The sequence below is a fragment of the Pinus tabuliformis genome, chromosome Q (genome assembly GCF_031772625.1).
Source record: "Pinus tabuliformis cultivar Carrire ecotype Pingquan chromosome Q, CPIR1, whole genome shotgun sequence".
In the NCBI taxonomy this organism is placed as follows: domain Eukaryota; kingdom Viridiplantae; phylum Streptophyta; class Pinopsida; order Pinales; family Pinaceae; genus Pinus; species Pinus tabuliformis.
The window spans coordinates 987,185,497-987,206,790 of record NC_142296.1 but is presented as its reverse complement, the minus strand read 5'-3'; the positions used below and the strand labels follow the sequence as shown (position 1 = coordinate 987,206,790).

At 41.5% G+C, this 21,294-nt stretch overlaps 1 protein-coding gene across 1 annotated transcript in view; it reads right to left on the bottom strand.

Moving 5' to 3' along the window:
* Positions 1 to 21,294, bottom strand: part of LOC149222796 (uncharacterized) — a 339,999-nt gene that overhangs the window by 60,397 nt on the left and 258,308 nt on the right. The window contains exon 8 of the mRNA XM_089383170.1: positions 6,610 to 6,686. Coding sequence (XP_089239296.1) covers positions 6,610 to 6,686 — 77 coding nt within the window. The remainder of the gene's footprint in view (positions 1 to 6,609; positions 6,687 to 21,294) is intronic.

Sequence of the window (21,294 nt, the reverse complement as noted above, 5' to 3'; positions counted from 1 at the left end):
AAATATTTTAATATCAATTATGTATATATTATATATCATTTTAAAAAAATTATGTATATATCATGAAAAAAAATTATGGTTAAAACGTTTGTTTGGTCCTATATATATTCTATATAGCATTAAAAAATACAATTTAAACAATGAAAAATTACACATTATATTTTGCACTCTAAAGAAGTTTGCACATGAAGAAAATTGATCCCTCGGCTCATGTTAGATCCGTACTTAAGATGGATCTATGCTGGTATTAAATTCTTAAAGTAAAAGGATCCTTTACTTAAATTTTTAACATTACCATTAATAGTTTCAGGATGTCTGAGAGTGGTTCCAACATTATCAGACTTGATAGGAAGAAAGTCGAATTTCATATCCTACTCAAAATTCAAGAAACTTAACAATTTTCAGGATTTTAGGATTGGTAGGGTTGCAACATTTTCATTGAATTCTATAATGTATGAGGGCATGGAATTGGCATTTAACCAAGACCATGAAGCCCTTTATGTACCTTGATGTTGGTGGTATTGATCAATGTTGTTAAAATCGCAATTTTTGAAAAAATCGCGATTTTATCACTATCCCGCTTAAATCGCGATTTTTATCCCAAAAAATCGCGGGCTTTTTTTTATAACGATTTTTTCCGAAAAAAATCGCGATTTTTATTGAAAAAAGCGCCGAGGCGCGGGGCAGCGAGCTTTAAGTTATGAAAATCGATTTTTTATTAGTCATTTCTGACTTTCGCCGCGCGGAGGAGGAGGAGACGCCTTGTGGAGGAGAGCTGAAGGGTTTGGGAGCGAATCCAAGTGGTTTCATTTTATTGTATATGACATTATGACATGATGAGATACATTATCATATTTTTTGTTGATATTTTGAGGCTGAGTTGGGACTCAGGACTTACTATTCAGGACATGATTCAATGTTATGTGTGATTTTACTATTTTAGCGCTAGAAATGATATTAAACATCTTATATATTAGTTTTTTTATCATATTTATGTGTCAATGTATTTATTTTATGTTGTAGATGGTTTAGATATTAAAAAAATTGAAAAAAAAATGAAAAAAAATGAATATTTTTGTGCCAAACGCTTTTTTCCCGCTTTTTTCCGCTTTTTTCCCGCTTTTGCCGATTTTTTCCGCTTTTTTCCCGGCGCCGATTAAATCCCGCTCGCGCTTTTAACAACATTGGTATTGATTGTTGAACTCTCTGGCATGACCTTAACAAAAATGTACCCTTCGCTTGAAACAAGATAATTGGTTAGGCATGTTAAGCTTTTTCTACCATATTATAATGTTGAGGAGATTAACCCTTCAGTCCAATCAAAATCATTCTTTAGACATGTTAATCTTTTTCAATTTTTACCATATTCTAAGATTGAGGAATCCAAGTCTAAAGACTTTGAGCCAAATGATGTTTATGTAGCTCTTGTTGATGATCCCATTTTTAGTAGTGGTGAATTACTGACGAGTTTGATGAGTGTGTTGATTGGGGTAGCATCGGATGTGCTCTAGGCATCAAAATTTGCAGGAAGGCTTAAACACATGCATTCTCCAATACCCAGAAATTGTTTTGGGAAATTCCACCCAGAAACAGTTTTATTAAAATAAATAATTATTTTTAATGGGGCCCTAAGTATAAACTTAGGAAATTAAAATAATTAATGGGTATTAATCTAAACTGTGTATGGAACTTCTAGAAGAAGGCAGAGATCAATTCAAATGATCCTAACCATTGATTAGAATCTAATCTGGGTCGTTGATTGATCAACGAGAGGATTATAAGAGGAGACTTGATGGGCACTTGGAGGACACACCAGAGGCAGATATTCAGTTACCCAAGTAAGATCGATTTTCTCACTAGTCAAAGTTCGGCAAGAGAAAATCGAATCAGAGGGAGATTTGCAAGTGAGAAAGAGAGAGAGGGCATCAGTATATTCAGAGAGTGCAAGGAAACAAGATGCAAAGCAAGAACAGGGTGACGCAGAAAGAGGCAACGCAAAGGCAGTTTGATGCAAAGCCTGCGTGGGCAGCTTGACGCTTAGCCAGGGAGAGCAGTTTGACACAGAGAGGATCAGAAGGATTTTGGGGAGGAAGAAGTGCTTCACCTGGGGTAGAACTTGGTTAAGAAGTGTCTGTAAAATTTCTCATTCCTATTTTGCTGGCTGTAATTTGTACATGAGAATTTGCTAAAGAATAAGAAAACCCTCATCTGCTGCAACGGTTTTCCCACATTGGGTCTTTTTGGGGACAATCGTCCAAAATAACTGTGTCATTGTGATTGTGTTTGTGCCAGTATTTTTCCTTACATTTACTTTATGCAATGTTTTAATGTGAAGGCTGCAATAGAATATATTTCGATATTTGCCGTAAGAATACTATGGATAACTTATTTATGAGGTAATAAGTAGAAGAAATAATATTAATCACTGCAATAGGATTTCTATTCAAAAATTTCCACATGGTATGGCAAGGTTCGTAGCAAAGGGGTACGCTCAGAAAGAAGGAATAGATTATGAAGAGATCTTCGCCCCAGTTGCTCGATACAACTCTATCAGATCTGTTATATCCCTAGCAACTCAAATGGGATGGGAGATTCACCAGATGGATGTCAAGACAACATTCTTGAACAGTGTGATAGAAGAGGTGTATATAGAACATCCTAAAAGCTTCGAAACTCATGAGAAGAAAACTCATGTTTGCAAGTTAAAAAAAGCCATGTACGGGCTCAAGCAGGCACCGAGAGCATGATATGGTCAGATTGATAGTTACTTGCAGCAGTTGGGATTTTTCAAGAGTGATGTTGATCCCAATCTCTTATTTGTTGGTAGAGAATGAGCCGCTTATTCTGGTATTGTATGTAGATGACCTATTCCTAACTGGGTCATCCAGGATTGCAAGAAGAATCTTGAAGCCAAATTCGACATGAAGGACTTAGGATTGATGCATTATTTTCTGGGGTTGGAAGTTTGACAGAAGAATGGGGAGATCTTCCTTGGACAAGGAAGGTATGCTACAAAAATTCTGAAGAGATTCAAAATGTAGGATTGCCGACCCATGGCTACTCCCATGATCACCAACTGGAAGAAAATAGATGCATCAGAAGACAAGGAAGTAGATCCCACCTTATACAGGCAGCTCATTGGATCGCTTATGTATCTAGTCAACACTAGGCCAGACATTTGTTTTGTTGTCAACACTCTTAGTCAGTTCATGGTGGAACCAAAGAGGGTGCATTGGTCAGCAGCAAGACACATTCTTAGGTATGTAAGCGGAACAGTCGGATATGGGTTGAAGTACTCCCGAGGAGAGGACATCGGTTTGAATGGGTTCACCGATGTAGATTGGGTAGGTAATTCAATAGACCGAAAAAGTACCTCAGGGTACTACTTGAGTGTTGGATCAGGGATGATATCTTGGTGCAACAGGAAGCAGAAATCAGTAGCACTGAGCTCAGTAGAAGCAGAATATATGGCAGCCAGCACAGCTACGTGCGAAGCCATATGGCTCAGAAAATTGCTTGTGAGCTTATTCAGAAAAAGGATGGAAGCGACCAAGGTTTACTGCGATAATCAGAGTTGTATCAAACTCTCTGAGAATCCAATATTTCATGATCGGTCGAAACATATAGATATTCGTTTTCACTTTATCAGAGACTGTGTTCATCATGGGGCAGTATAGCTACAATATGTCCCCATAGGAGAGCTGGTGGCCGATATACTCACAAAGGCTCTCGGAAGAGCTAAGTTTACTCAGTTCAGAGAGCAAATGGGTATGGTTGAAAATCCGTTTCAGTAGCAGAAGCAGTTTGCAGTGCAGGGACAGTTGATAATGGCAGTGCCAGCAGCAGCGTAGATGTAGACATTCAGAGGGAGTTGTAGTACAGATGTAGCATTGGCAGTGGCAATGTCAAAGGCAGCAGTACAGTTGCAGCAGTAGCGCAGTAGTTGGTGGACAGCATGTCAGACATCAGCAGCACAGAGGATGATGCTTCAAAGTCAGAGCAGTATGCAGTAGCAGTATATTGCTAGAGCACATTCCTCGCTAAGAGGGAGTGTTGATTTGGGGTAGCATCGAATGTGCTCTAGGCCTCAAAATTTGTAGGAAGCCTTAGACATATGCATTTTCCAATACCCAGAAATCGTTTTGGGAAATTCCACCCGGAAACAGTGTTATTAAAATAATTAATTATTTTTAATGGAACCCTAAGTCTAAACATAAGAAATTAAAATAATTAATGGGTATTAATCTAAATTGTGGATGGAACTTCTAGAAGAAGGCAAAGATCAAGTCAAATGATCCTAACCATTGATTAGAATCTAATCTAGGTCGTTGATTGATCAATGAGAGGATTATAAGAGGAGACTTGATGGGCACTTGGAGAACACACCAGAGGCAAATACTCAGTTACCTAAGTAAGATCGATTTTCTCATTGGTCGAAGTTCGGCAAGAGAAAATGGAATCAAAGGAAGAGTTGCAGGTGATAAAGAGAGAGAGAGGATCAGCATATTCAGAGAGTGCAAGGCAACAAGATGCAAAGCAGGAACAGGGTGATGCAGAAAGAGGCAATGCAAAGCCTATATGGGTAGCTTGACACTGAGCCAGGGAGAGCAGTTTGACACAAAGAGGATCAAAAGGATTCCGAGGAGGAAGAAGTGCTTCACCTGGGGTAGAACTTGGTCAAGAAGTGTCTATAAAATTTCTCATTCCTATTTTGCTGGCTGTAATTTGTACATGAGAATTTGCTAAAGAATAATAAAACCCTCATCTATTGCACCAATTTTCCCACATTGGGTTTTTTCGGGGACAATTGTCCAAAATAACTATCATTGTGATTGTATTTGTGCCAGTATTTTTCTTACATTTACTTTCTGCAATGTTTTAATGTGAAGGCTACAGTAGAATATATTTCGATATTTGTCATAAGAATACTGTGGATAACTTATTTCTGAGGTAACAAGTAGAAGAAATAATATTAATCACAGCAACAGGATTTCTATTTAGAAATTTCCACAGAGTGATCATGTTGATTAGTGATTTTGTAGTAGGCCAGTGGCCCAGTAGCTTGTAGCATTGTTGTGGACTCTAGAGGCCATTTAGAACCTCTTTGATTATGTGTTTTGTTGTTGATATGTATTGCACTCAGTGCCATTTTGAAATATTCACCCTTACATGGTATATAGATGGGAAAATTTTGCATCTTTTGTCTCTAATGGTTTGGAATCATGGTTTGAAATCTTCAAAATATTTTTTTATTAAAAAAAAAAATATATGTAATTTTTTCAAATTCAATTCATTGAATCCGGTTCAATCCAATTTCGTTTTTGAATCCTAGTTAGATAGGTGAACTCGTTCAAAACCCAATTCCAGTTTTTAAAACCATGTCTCAAAGTCATTGTAAAGATGGATAAATCTTAGTTGATCATTGACTATGGTTTTACTGTATATTCAATACTTGGGATTGCCATATGATGAATAATGGGAAATTCAAGGGCAGAGGGAGGAGTCATCTCCTTTGCGCAAAATGCCCAACTCTATTTATTTTATCTCCTCTTGTGGGTAAGGGGCTCCAAGGTACTAAGTAGTAAGGATATCCATTATGTCCTTGTGACTATATGATCATGAGGTAGAGTCACACGAGTCCTTTCTTGTGGAGGGTAATCAATAATCATGTAGCTTTGATTCATTGGAGAAGGGTCTCCAATGAGAGGTTTGAGCTGACGGAATAACTTTCACTAGAAGTGCAGGGACCATCCACTATACAAGCATTGCATGACTTAATAATCACATTACCTTTATAAATCTGACCTCGTATGGATTCTAAACTAACCCCTAAACTATTTATTTATCTTTTGTGCATTTGTTTTAGTTGTGGAGAATGAAGCTGAAAAGGCTCTACAACAGCAAATCTTACATCTTAAGGAGCCTGAATGAAATCATTCATCTTATCACTTTATTAATTTAATTAAAACTCCAGCAGAAGGGACAGTAAATTTTTTAAACATGAAATGTTATGACCAATTTATATGAAGAGCTGGTCTGTTCGATAGAATATATCACAAGTTTTGAGTCAATGACGTGTGACTTCTGCATTTGTAGTTGAATGTAGGATTGGAAACATAAGTTACGTGACACAAGGATCAATACATGGTAACCAAGCTAGTAAATACTAAATAGCATCCATCATTGAATTGATATGATTGAATTATTGATCCTGTATGCAATAGCCTTGAAGGAAAAAAATATTTCATCGTGCCATCATATTGTTGGAAGCCTGAGATAACCATTCAAAATCGATGAAATTGCATTTGTTAATGCTGGAAATGTTTGCCACCCATTAGGATCTCTAGAGAATACAGCCATGTGGCCATGACTATGATAATAGAAGAGTAAGTACAATCCTTCTTTTATTAAAGAGAATCAAGCAATATGCATTCATGAAAATGAGATTCGAATCATAGGAAGAATTCATTGGGCATTCATTACAAAAAAAATATATCATTATTAGTTCTGCAAACAAATCTTGCTTTCAAGCTCCACCATGTTAGTAAATTCCAGACAGATTGTTTTGCAATGTTAGGTATTAAGTTTTACAAGGACAAAAAGCTTCACCTGGATGATTGCACAAAAATGCAGAGTGAAATAAAATCATCAAGACGGAACCTCCCCTTTTTAGTCTCATCAAAACTCTGAACAAAAAAAATTAAACAAATTTGTTAAGCCTGAAAAAAGTAAAACACGTAGTGCTGAAGATAAATTCTTGCATATTGCATTTACTTTACCTAGCCCCTATTTTTACTTTTGGAAAATGATTCTTATATTCCATTAAAAGAACAATTGTTTTACATTAATTGCTGCACATTAAAAACATAAATGGACTAAATCAATTGTTACATTGCATAGCCAAAAATGTTTCAATCAGTAAATATCAGATTAATTGTCCCAACTTACATTTTTCTTTAAAATGGACTGTTTGTACTTAAAGAGATAAATTTATGAACGCAATGGCCAACCAACAGAATCCATCCCTGATGAGACTTGTCCCTAATTCCTAGTGGACTTGGTCTCAATATGCATAATATTTGCACTTTAGCCTTTTTCTTTTTCTTTTGTATGGTAAATTTCTCATAGGTGAGTTGGTAAAAGATGATCACTCACCTAGCTTTGTATTTATTCAATTGTATTTCTAACTTATAATTAACATAGGTGCCAACCAACAAAAATCATCCCTGATGTGACTCGGTCCTTAGTTCCTAGTGGACTTAGTCCAAACATGCAGTATATTTATATTTTATTGTTCTTGTATTTTTATTTTGTATCTTACCTACCTCCCTAAAACTATCTAATTGGTGACTTGATCAAAGATGATCACTCATCCAACTTTGCATATTTTTATTTGTAATCTTAGTAGATTTGGTCAAAGATGGCCATCGCACCAATTTTGTACTTCTATGATGATGATGATGATTGTTGTCATCCATTGAAACCAAAGTTGGTCTATCAAACCTTTACAAAATGATAAGTAATTAATTGTTTTCCTTTAACATTTTTATACATATGCCATAATTTTGATGAGTTAACATGTTAGGAAAATTGATAGTGTTACAAAACTTTTGAAATTGTGATCTAATGTGGCCATATGTAAGACAATCTAACACAACATTTCTCATCTTCCACCTTCTTAGTATCACAAAGATGACAAATTATTTCCTAACATGTTTAGGTTTTGTCTAATGTCCTGTTTCACCATGGAGCTCATGAGTAATGATAACTCATTTTTATTTTATCAATGTTGACTTTCTTCTTTAAGCTATTTATAAGAATGCCCCTACGGGTGTCAATTAGTTGGCTAAAGAGTGTTTGTTAACATACTCCTTGCGACATCGCTAGTTCAAACATTGCCTAGCCTATGTGTCATGCTTAGGGGGTGTATGGTGCACCTAGAGGTTATAGTGGTAGCACTCAGAATCGACCCTATGTCACACGAGTACGAGAATGGCCTAGTTGTCAATTCCTGTAGACACATAAAAACAAATCTAGTTATAGAAGAAAGATACTTTTGATCTTCTAGATTGGGGTTCATGACTATTTATTAGTGAAGTTTGACTCAATGGAATCTTGTAACTCTCCCCAAGTCTTCATTGAGCCAATTACTTGTCTAATACCTAAGTTGCAGGAAACATTGGGTAAGCGTCCGTTTCCAAACAGAAACGAGGAAACTCATACCGTACGGCCCAAAAACTCGTTTCTAGCCGTACTGGCTTGTTTCTCGAGGAGGAAACGTGGCCAGTACGGCCGGCAACGAGTTTCTAGGCCTTGCGGCGGAGTGTAATATTCCTAATTAGCCATGGCTAATTGGAATATTCGATTTTGTTCAATTTTTGCCTTCTATAGTTATTTGTAAATAAAAAAGTGAGGAAGGGGGACATAACTCACTTTAGAATAAAAAGTCACTTCCTAGGTAGCACAACGTTGTGACTTAAAGGGGAGCCAAGGGGGCCAAAGGAGGACGCAGAAATGGAGCCCACGCAGACACATGGAGAGACAGCGCAGGAGGGAAGAACACGTGGCAAGAGGAGAAGCACGCAGGAGGAGGTGATCCTAGGGATTGTGAGAGCCAGAGGCTATAAAATAGAGAGGAGCCCCCTCATTTTGGATCATTCAGTTATGTGCATTTTGAATTAGTTGTTTCGACTTCTAAGCACGCTGGCTGTTTAGCTAGTCTGTAGCACTGTTTAGTGCATTAAGCGTCTCTATTCGGAGATCTCACCCTTAGGCCCGAGGGACTTCGAGTGCCTGCTCGGGCAAGGTATTTTCTTTGGTGTTTCAGCAGTAGTTTCATCAGCATTCCAGCGACAGTTATAGCAGCGTTTTGGAGGACTACGCAGCACTGGGAGAGGGACGCAGTTCTGTTTGGTTGTGATGCTGGATTGGGGGCCTTGCAGGTGGGTTTTTACTGGGAGATTGAGCAAGGGTCCAGCTCTTGTCTCATTGGAGGATTTTTGGGAGCATTTCAGGCAGAGTTTAGAGGGGTTTTCTTCAGTGGCAGCGCAGGGCATTGGAGAGACTGCGCAAAACCCCAAGAGGGTGTTTTTCGGGGGTCGGCCATTCCAGGAAAGCTTTCTGGGTTTCTTGAGTAGAGCCTAAATCCAGAGTTTCAGCTTCTTCCGAGGAGGGTAGCAGCGCTAAATCATCTTTTGTTTCCTAGCAGCAGCAGCAGCACAGCAGCAGCATCCACGCAGAGAGGCCATTCTTGTCATTCTGAGAGTATTTCTTCACTTGCCTTGTGCAAGTCGAGGTGCCATCTGTCTAATCACCTCTTGTACTCATTATATTGCTCAGTATAATAAAATGGCTTAACATTTCTTGATGCATTTCTTGTGTATCTGCTTATATTTCTGGTTTACATTATTGTATGCTGTTCCACTGTTATTTTATCACTTCTGGGTTATTATATCATTTGGATATATTTGGTTGGAGTTTTTGCTGGGCTTTGAGGAATATTCTGAGTTAGGAATATTACAGTGGTATCAGAGCATAGATCTGGCTCAGCTTGTGGAGCTAGCAATCTATGACACCAGGGGAAAAACCCTACATCTGTTACAGAGGTAGGAAATACAGAGATAGTGAGCGTAGGTTGGAGAATACTTACGGAGAGGGAGATTGTGTTCTGGTAGTGGACACAAAACAAGAGAAGCCTGTGTGGACGCAGAGCAGAAGGATCAAATGGCAGACGAGGACGGGAAGAGATTTGCAGATATGCTCCTCAAATCAGTGCAGGATCTGTCGAGGCAGATTGAGGTGATGGGGCAGAGATTCACGGCAGTAGAGGCCAGACAACGTGAGAGCCCACGAGTTTTTCAGATTGGTGAGGGATCAGGTGCATCTCATCACTTGCCAGAGTAGCGTGATACTGCGCAGCAGGTGGCCTCACATGCCCCTACACGCTCTACCATGCCCACTTTCTTAGGAGCAGACACGGGGGTCGTAGCCCAGCAAGAGGCAGAGCCCGGACATATGGGCGATTATTTTGCAGAGTACCAGGCCTATGGGCAGGAGTTCAGGGAAGCCCTCTCATTCAGAGATTTTGTTCAGCTCCAGCGGGATAGTAGACCCCGCGACCATCACAGAGGGTACTGGCATTACCATGATGGTGACACCCACCGTGCAGCGAGTAGATTCCACTTGCCTACGTTTGATGGTTCATCAAACAGTTCGGCAAAGTCTTGGGTGGAGAAGCTGGACATTTATTTCCAGCTTAACCAGATGTCGAAGGCAGAGGCCATCAAGGTGGCAACATTGCATTTGGATGGCGAGGCCCAGGATTGGTGGTTTCATGGGATGGTTACACTAGGGCACTCCATAGTGACGACATATGCCGAGTTTACCAGGAGACTGATGGAGCGATTTGATCGAAGGGATCCAGAGCAGCATTTTGTTGAGCTGACGAGGCTCAAACAGACAGGGAGCCCAGAGACCTACATTGCAGATTTCTTGAGGGTCTCCGTGATGGTGCTAGACCTATCCACGGCACAGAGGATCTATATGTATGTTGAGGGGTTAGCATAGCCACTTCGGGGTTTAGTCCGATCCACTAAACCAGCCACACTCCAGGACGCTATCAGCAGGACCCGGGACTTACAGGATGTCTTACCTAGGACCCGGACACCTTAACCGCAGAGACAAACTTTCCAGTCTAAGGGTAAGGATGTGAGGATTCCTCCTCCAAAGGGGAATCCAGGACGAGTATAGCTTGATGACGATGCCAGGAGGGAGTTGAAGAAGAAGCAGTTGTGCTTCACATGCCAGGAGCCGTGGGCACCGGGACATAGATGTGCTGCTGGCAAAGCACATTTTATTGAGGGCTTCTCCGAGAGCAGTGGAGAAGAGGATGACGAGGATGATGTGGAGGCAGGAGATAGCCATGCCATACAGTGACCTTTGCCACCTCCACCACCAGCAGCAGGTGGGACATCTTTTGCACCTACCGGAGGGGCCCTTGCAGCATTGCGAGGAGTTCCCAAGTATCTGACGCTACGCGTACGGGGGTCAGTATGTGGCCAGCGAGTATTAGTTTTGGTGGACAGTGGGGCAACCCACAACTTCATCGATGCCCAGATGGTTGAGCGGAGAGGTATTCAGACAGAGAGCTTCGATGGGTTTTCAGTATTGGTTCCAGGAGATCAAACCATGACGTGTGCTCGCTATGTTCCAGAGCTTTCAGTGACAATGGGCACCTACACATTGACTGACCACTTTTTCGTGGTCGATATTCCGGACACCAACATGATATTGGGTGTTCAGTGGCTTATTACTCTAGGGAAGGTCACAACGGATTGGAAGACCCTAGAGATGGAGTGGGATGATGAGAAGACAGGGAGGCATGAGAAGATACGGGGACAACACACATATCCGCCTCAGACTGTTTCGGCTCATCGGATGGAGGCAGTCTTCCGGAAGGGAGACATAGAGTGGGCAGTGGAGCTGCGGGAGGCAGGGACTATAAGACAAATGGTACATCCAGAGATACTGTCCATCCTTGATCGGTATGCCATAGTGTTTGGCGAGATTCCACTAGGACAGCCACCAGATCTGGGGTTTGAGCACACCATCGAGCTTGAGCAGGGCATACAGGCAATGATCACCACCCCCTATAGGCACCCCAAGGCCTATCGGGATGAGATTGAGCGGGCTATCCAGGAGTTGCTGGCTCTTGGGCACATTCGACCGAGCACGAGTCTTTTTGCTTCTTCTGTAGTGTTGGTGAAGAAGAAGGATGGTACATTGAGGATGTGCATTGACTATAGGGCCCTGAACAAGAAGACCCTGAAGAACAGGTACCCCATACCCAAGATCGATGAGTTGATGGACGAGTTGAGGGGAGCACAATTCTTCTCAAAGATTGATTTGAGATCTGGGTACCATCAGATTCGCGTGAGGGAGCAGGATATTCCCAAGACCGCCTTCAGGTGTCACTATGGGCACTTTGAGTTCTTGGTGATGCCTTTTGGGCTAACCAATGCCCCCGCTACATTTCAGTCCTACATGAATCACATCTTCCGTAGTCACTTGAGGAAGTTTGTGTTGGTATTCTTCGATGACATTCTCATTTACAGCAGGACTTGGGAGGAGCATCTCCAACACATTGAGATGGTATTGCGTATCTTACAGGAGCAGCAGTTCTATGCCAAACTCTCCAAGTGTGAGTTTGGGTTGACGGAGATGTTGTATTTGGGACACATCATAGGAGTGGACGGAGTGAGGGTCCACGAGGAGAAGATCAGGGCCATCAAAGAATGGCCGGAGCCGAGAAATGTGACGGAACTTCGAGGATTCATTGGCATTTGTACTTACTAACGGAAGTTCGTCAAGGGTTTCTCACAGCTTGCTGCACCCCTGACAGATTTGACGAAGAAGGGGGCATTCAGTTGGTCGGATACAGCGCAGCAAGCCTTTGACAGGCTCAAGGAGGTTATGAGCAGCTGCCCAGTGCTTGTGTTGCCAGATTTTACGCAGCCATTTGTTTTGGAGTGTGATGCATCGGGAGAGGGGATCGGCGCAGTATTGATGCAGGGAGGTCACCCTATAGCTTTTGAGAGCCGGAAGCTCCTTCCGCATGAGAGGTTGTATTCCATATACGACAAGGAGATGCTGGCCATCATGCATGCATTGGCTAAGTACCGGCAGTATTTGGTGGGTAACAGGTTCAGGGTGAGGACTGATCACAACAGCCTCAAGTTCTTTTTGGAGCAGAAGCAGCTACAGGAGAGGCAGCAGAAGTGGATCAGCAAGATCCAAGCATATGACTTTGACATTGAGTATGTCAAGGGTAAGAACAACATGGTAGCAGATGCCCTTTCACGTAGACCAGCCACGTTGTCTCTTATGAGCTTGGACACAGACTAAAGGGCTCGACTCTCAGTAGAGTACTCCAAGGACAGGTTTGCATGTGAGGTTCTGGATGGGCAGGTGGCAGATGACAGGTACAGGGTGGTCGATGAGATCATCTATTACAGGGACCGGATCTTCTTGACTGAGGGGTCTCAGCTCAAGAAGAAGATACTCCAGGCATCTCATGATTCACCATTGGCAGGACATCAGGGGTTTACCAAAACCTACAGGGCCATTAGGGAGAGGTTCTCATGGAAGGGCCTCAAGGAGGACGTACTCCAGCACATCTAGGAGTGCGATGTTTGCCAGAGAAACAAGGGAGAGATGAGCCATCTCGCGGGATTATTGCAGCCTCTTCCCATTCCGAAGGGGAAATGGGAGAGTATTTCGATGGACTTCATCACAGGGTTGCCCATGGTACAGGGCAAGGATTGTATCTTTGTCGTTGTTGATCGACTGACAAAGTACGCACATTTTTTTGCCATATCTGCACACTATACAGCAGCACAGGTGGCCGAGCTATTCTTCAGAGAGATCTTCAGGCTACATGGTCTTCCTAAGACCATCGTCAGTGATAGGGACAGTCGTTTCATGGGCAGGTTTTGGCAGGAGCTTTTCCGATTGGTGGGGACGGAGTTGACACCGAGTACCAGTTATCACCCACAGACAGATGGACAGATAGAGATAGTTAACAAGTGGCTAGAGGGCTACTTGCGTAACTATGTCAGTGGGCAGCAGCGAGCATGGTTGAGGTGGTTGCATCTGGGGGAGTACTGCTACAATACTTCACATCACATGTCCATTGGTATGTCACCATTTTATGCCTTATATGGGTATCATCCTTTATCTTTTGTTGACGTGATGTTTGGTTTTAGCAGGGCTCGTAGAGCCAAGATTTGGATCCAAGAGAGTCTGGATATCCTCCGAACTCTCAAGGATAACATGGCTACAGCACAGAACCAGCAGAAGTTGTATGCCGATAGGGGTCGGGTGGAGAGGCAGTTCGAGGTAGGGGACATGGTCTACCTACGATTACAGCCATACAGACAGTCGTCACTGAAGCAGAAGGGTGCTGAGAAGCTCAAGCCCCGCTTTTATGGGCCATACAGGGTGATACGTAGGATTGGATGGGTTGCATATGAGTTGGAGCTGCTCCAAGGCAGCAAGATTCATAACATTTTTCATGTATCATGCCTAAAGAAGGTATTGGGGCAGCAGGTGACAGTGACAGATGAGCTACCACCCATGGATGACGAGGGGCATTTGGTATTGTAGCCGGAGGCTATCATTGATACCAGGGAGAGGCAGCTGCGGAGCAGGACGGTCCGGGAATTCTTGGTGAGGTGGAAGAATTTGCCGGATGAGGATGCCACTTGGGAGAGTGAGAAGATCTTGCAGCATCCATCACTTTAGTTGCTTGAGGACAAGCAACATTTTGCCGGGGGAGACTGTAATATTCCTAATTAGCCATGGCTAATTGGAATATTCAATTTTGTTCAATTTTTGCCTTCTATAGTTATTTGTAAATAAAAAAGTGAGGAAGGGGGACATAACTCACTTTAGAATAAAAAGTCACTTCCTAGGTAGCACAACGTTGTGACTTAAAGGGGAGCCAAGGGGGCCAAAGGGGGACGCAAAAATGGAGCCCACGCAGACACATGGAGAGACTGCGCAGGAGAGAAAAACACGTGGCAAGAGGAGAAGAACGCAGGAGGAGGTGAGCCTAGGGATTGTGAGAGGCAGAGGCTATAAAATAGAGAGGAGCCGCCTCATTTTGGATCATTCAGTTATGTGCATTTTGAGTTAGTCATTTCGACTTCTAAGCACGCTGGCTGTTTAGCTAGTCTGCGGCACTGTTTAGTGCATTGAGTGTCTTCGTTTGGAGATCTCACCCTTAGCCCCGAGGGACTTCAAATGCCTGCTCGGGCAAGCTATTTCCTTTGGTGTTTCAGCAATAATTTCATCAGCATTCCAGCTGCAGTTATAGCAGCGTTTTGGAGGACTGCGCAGCACTGGGAGAGGGACGCAGTTCTGTTTGGTTGTGGTGCTGGATTGGGGGCCTTGTAGGTGGGTTTTTACTGGGAGATTGAGCAGGGGTCCAGCTCTTGTCTCATTGGAGGATTTTTGGGAGGATTTCCGGCAGTGTTTCAGGCAGAGTTTAGAGGGGTTTTCTTCAGTGGCAGTGCAGGGCATTGGAGAGACTGCGCAGAACCCCAAGATGGTGTTTTTCGGGGGTCGGCCAGTCCAGGAAAGCTTTCTGGGTTTCTTGAGTAGAGCCCGAATCCAGAGTTTCAGCTTCTTCCGAGGAGGGGAGCAGCCCTAAATCATCTTTTGTTTCCTAGCAGCAGTAGCAGCACAGTAGTAGCATCCACGCAGAGAGGCCATTCTTGTCATTCTGAGAGTATTTCTTCACTTGCCTTGTGCAAGTCGAGGTGCCATCTATCTAATCACCTCTTGTACTCATTATATTGCTCAGTATAATAAAATGGCTTAGCATTTCTCGCTGCATTTCTTGTGTATCTGCTTATATTTCTGGTTTATATTATTATATGTTGTTCCACTGTTATTTTATTACTTCTGGGTTATTATATCATTTGCATATATTTGGTTGGAGTTTTTGCTGGGGTTTGAGGAATATTATGAGTTAGGAGTATTACATGGAGTTTCCTCTTGCAACTTGACATTTTCTTGTATTTTTTTTATTATTTTATCTTCTAATTTTTTATTGGGTGACTAAAGTGACTTCTAGTTGCTTCTAGATGCCTCTCTCAAGTTATAAAAGTGACCCTCGCCTCATTCTCTCATCACACAATTGAGCAAGTCGTTTCTCTTGGAGACTGACGATTTTAGCAAAGGAGAAGAGAGGAAGAGAGCAGTGGTTTCAGCTAGGGCGTTTTCAACAGTGAGCAAAGGAGATTTCAGCAGCAAGAGAAAGAGATTTCAGCAGCAGATTTGGAGTGTAGAGTTTCCGACTACGGCATTCTTGGCTTTTGGCTCAGCTATAGCCATATTTCACTTGTCTTTTTTGGCATTTTGGGGTAGCTTCAACAACAGAAAATTAATTTGGGTAAGCAACATTCATTTTCTTAGTTTTCTCTTATTATTTCTTCAATTTTTCGAAGGCTTATGCTGCCAAAAATATGAAAAACGTTTTTTCTTTATAGATTTGTTTTTTTAATTTATTTTTGCAGCAATAGCTTCCAACCAAAGTGCAGCTACAAGTTCAAGCCCCAGGGCCAACCCAAGGGCTAAATATTATCCTCTTTGGAGGCATGTTCAAAAGCTTCAAAAATGTGGAGGTGGTGGCTCATGGGGATGGCGATGCAATCTTTGCAATAATTCGTAAAAGGGCTCCTACCCAAGAGTGAAGTCACATCTTTTGCATGGAGGAGAACAGGGGGTTGTGGGTTGCACAAAAACGGCAGACCCATTGGCAACGAGGGCATATCAAAGAGAGCAAGATGAGGCGGATGTTATGAAGAGAAGGCATGATGAGCTTAGTCAAGCTACTCCTCAAGCTCCATCTAACGTTGAGCCAAGGATTGTAGTTGAAGCAAGAAAGAGGAGTCGGTACCACTCAACAACATGAACAACCAGCACCCAAAAATACCAGAGGGGCATCCCCTTCAGTTCAGGATAGCAGAATTGCTAAATTGGTGAATGTGCAAGCAAGAGGAGAAACTGATTCTAGAGTGGCTAGGTGCATTTATGCATGTGGTATCCCATTCAATGTTGTTCACTCTCCTTACTAGCAAGATATGATAAGGGCAATTAACAAAGCTCCTCAAGGGTACAAGGGGCCCAACTATGAGAAAGTCAGAACTCAACTTCTCAAAAATGAGAAGGAGCTTGTGGAGGATATTTTATCACCAATTCGTTCTTCCTGGAGTAGCTCTAGGGTTACCATAGTGTCAGATGGATGGACGGATACAAGGCGCAGACCATTGATAAATATCACTGCCACTTCCCCAAAAGGAGCAATGTTTATCAAGGCAGAAGACTGCTCAGGAGAGGTAAAAGATGTGTTAGGATATTCCGACACATAGGAAATAGTTAAGTACAACTTGGTCTAGTATAGAGTTAGGTATAGAGTTAGGTAAAGTGTGTTTCTTTACTATGTACATTTTGTAACTTACAATCCGACGGTCACGATATGTAGTGATCCGACGGTTCATTCTCTCCTCGGTATTACCGACACTTGATCCATGGCTTAACACCCGATTGGTCCATGATCTCTATTTAAAGAGCATGGAGGGTCATTTGTAGGGTAATCTGTCTATGAGATAAGCATATGTAAATTTTCATTCTTTTATTAATAAATTGCCTGAAGTGGCCGCGTTGGCTCAGGCCGTGGACTGTTTCCCTCTTTGAGGGTTTTAACCACGTCAAAAGTACTGGTGTATTGATCTGTGATCTGTTTGTGAGCAGTGTCCTTTGGTGTTCTGTCTGAGGAACTTACCCTGTAAATTCCTACATGGTATCAGAGCTATTTGAGGGCCGCGTCCGTTGGTGATCCAAATCTGAAGCCGGTAGAACTGCATCCGACTACCGTTTCCTAGATCTACTGTTTCTAACTGCTTTCGGGCCGAAAGGACTGCTCTGTTGTGTTGGGAGCATCTGTTCCAGTGAGGAACCCCTTTCGTTTCACGCGAAAAGGTTTCTGGTAGCCCTAGCTGCGTCATTTTTAAGATCTGGAGGCATACAGTGTTTATTTGCAGTTTACAGTTATTTTCTCTCTGTTTATTTCGGTTTTTGGTTTATTTAGCTTTTTTTATTACTGGATCTATACCTTTCATTTCTGCGTATGCTCTTTGCCCTGCGACTCTGTGCGATCTAGGCAAATCAGAAACAGAAAGGAAGGATTTTTCTCATGCGTATGCTCTTTTCTGCTGCGCCTTAGTGTGATCTCGGAAAATCAGAAACATTGAGGAAAATATTTAGTTTCCGACTAAAGCTAACTTCGAGCCACAAGGTTCGTTTTTGAAAATATTTATTTTTCGGCTAAAGCTAACTTCGAGCCGCAAGGTTCGTTTTTTTTGTATGTCCGTGTTGGGTTTTGTGTTTTTTGTTTTGTAGGGAAAAAGAGCTTTCTCAAAGCAAGCACGCAACCCAAAGCATCAACCCCCCCCTCTCTCTCTCTCTCTCTCAAACTTTTTGTATAGCTCACTTGGTGCAAAGCTAATTTATGAGAGTAGAGGTCTTGGGTTCAAGTCTCCATTTTGTGGGGGCGGATTTTTCATTTCCGCACATTCCCGCACTTCGTCGGCGACTTCATCAAATTTTCTTCAAAAAGCCATAACTTCTTCATCCGGAAGCCGTTTTCAGAACCGTTTTTTTTTAAACAGCCTAATTTTTCGAGATCTTTCCATTGCAACACTTAGTTTCAGCATCTATAGCTTCAGTTTTTTTTTAAAATGGAAAGTCCATGCCAAGTTATTCTTGACAGCACCAACTACTTCCAATGGTGGTCCTACATTGTGGATTTACTTAGAAGTAAAGGTCTTTACAGAATAGCCACAGGCCAAGAGACCAAACCGAAAGATGAAGACAAGGCAGCTAAATGGGAAAATAGACAAGACCAAGCACGTGGGTTGATAGGGATGTCTATTTCTCCAGATCTTAGATTCCATATTGCAGAACTTGATACTCCTGATGAAGCAATGAAACAGATTACTAAAGTCTTTGGAATTAAAAATGAACTTAAAGCCCATCAACTTGAAAATGAATTGCTTACATTGGACCCCAATAATTTTTCTTGCATTGAAGATTTTTTGTCCAAGTTCAAGACCCTTAGACTTCTCTTGGAAGGTGTTAAGGTTAAGAAAGAAGATAGTAGCCTTATCTACTCCATTCTTACCAGTGTTGCACACATCGCGATCGGGATTTAATCGGCGCCGGGAAAAAAGCGGAAAAAATCGTTAAAATCGGGAAAAAATCGGAAAAAAGCGGGAAAAAATCGTTTGGCACAAAAATATTCATTTTTTTTTAAAAATTGAAAAAAAATGAATATTTTTGTGCCAAACGATTTTTTCCCGCTTTTTTCCGATTTTTTCCCGATTTTAACGATTTTTTCCCGATTTTAACGATTTTTTCCCGATTTTAACGATTTTTTCCCGCTTTTTTTCCGATTTTTTCAAAAAATCGCGATTTTTTCGATAAAAATCGTTATAAAAAAGTGGCGATTTTTATACATAAAAATCGCGCTTTTACGATAAAATCGCGATTTTAACAACACTGATTCTTACTAAGTTGGGACCAGCCTATTCTATGTTTGTTTCCACCTTCCATTCTACAAAAGAAGCCTTCATTTCTCAAGGACAAACCTACAAGTCCCCTTCCTTTGATTCCTTTTGTGATTCTTTAATAAGAGAACAAGAAAAACTCTTACACCTTGGTTTTCTTCACCTTGGAAACTCTTCTAAGAAAGCGTTAGCCGCCCAGTAGCAACCAAATCCAAAGAATCCTAAGAAGTTGTATCCTAAAAAGAATGGTCCTAAACCAAACAAGGGTCCTAAGCAATTTCAGCCTCAAAATGAAAAATCATTCCAACAAAATGATAAGACAAATAAAAACAAAGGGAAGAAGACTGATAGACATTGCAACTTTTGTGATCGAGATGGCCACTTAGAATCCAAATGCTTTAAGAAGATGGAAGCCTTGGAAGCAGCAATGAAGAAGCATAACATCCATTTGGAGCAATCTTCAACTTCAACTTCATCTTCAGGAATGGCACTTTATGCATGTGGTTGTCAAGCATCTCGGTCTGGCTATGCACTAAATGTATCTTCTTCTTCTCATTCTCATGAGTGGCTCATTGATTCTGGAGCTTCTTATCACATGGCCAAAAACAAAGCCATGTTTTCTTCTTTAAATGATTGTAACACCAAAAATATATATGTTGGTGATGATAGATCTCTTAGTGTTGTAGGGACTAGAACTGTTCATCTAGACAATGGTCAGTTTAATGATGTATTATGTGTTCCAACCTTATCCTGCAACCTTCTATCTGTATATCAGATAACTCATTCAGGTGAAGGTAAAATCGTTGAATTTTCACCTCATAATGTTGTAATTAAGGACCTAAGAGATCTTAGACAGATTTTAGCTACTGGCATTGTTGATGATTCTACAAGGTTGTATAAGTTTCACAACTTTGGGTCATCAAACCTTCCCTCAGTATTTGTTGCTCATAATGATGAAGTGAGCAAACTTTGGCATGAGCGATTTGGTCACTTAAACTATCGCTCTCTTCAAAATCTATGTAGAGAAAATATGGTGACAGGTCTTCCAATGGTATCTTGCAGAGATGGTGTTTGTTCCGGATGTGTACTCGGAAAACATCATCGGGACAGTTTTGAAAAATGTGCCTCTTGGCACGCCTCAGCCCCTTTACAGCTCGTGCATAGTGATTTATGTGGTCCACTTCCAGTTGCTTCATTCTCTGGCTACAAGTATTTCTTAACTTTCATTGATGATTTCTCCAGACGCACTTGGGTATACTTCTTAAAACTCAAGAGTGAAGTATTTAACATGTTCTTGGCCTTTAAGGCCTTTGTTGAAAAACAATCTGGACATCAAATTCTTAAGCTAAGATCTGATAATGGCGGAGAATATGTTAAAAACACATTCATCAACTTTTGCACTGAGAATGGAATTCAAATGCAACATACTGTTCCATATACTCCACAACAAAATGGTGTAGCTAAAAGGAAGAATCGCACCTTAAAGGAAATGGCTAATTGTATGCTTCAATCTAAAGGACTTAGTCTTAATTATTGGGCAGAAGCAATTAACTGTGAAAATTACATAATAAATCGCACTCCTACTAAGGTTTTAAAGAATATCACTCCAGAAGAAGCATGGAGCTCAATCAAACCAGATGTAAGTCACTTTCGTGTTTTTGGAAGTGAAGCATGGGCCCATATTCCAGATGAGAAACATAAAGCTTTAGAACCTAAGATTGAAAAATGTATTTTTGTTGGATATTCTGAAGATGTCAAAGGATATAGACTTATTCCACTTAAGTCCAAAAATGTTATCATTAGAAGAGATGTAAAGTTTGCTGAAAATATATCGGCCTGCGAGCCTAGTTCGACGGATGTGCCACCTCTCCCTATCTCTTCTACTTTTGAAAATATTTCTTCTTCAGATGATGAAAGCGAGGATGAAAATCCTCCCCCACCTTCTCAGGATCCTCCTTCAACTCCTCAGCTTCCAAAATGGGTCCGTGCTACTCGGGATGCAGCAGGTGATCTTGCCGGTGATCCTACAGATCAGCGACGTACACGTTCTCAGTTCGAGAGAACCTCTTCTTTACTGGCTCAAGCTTCAGTGAATTATGATCCTGACACCTTTGCAGAAGCTTCAGGCCATCCAGATTGGGAAGCAGATATGAATGAAGAATAT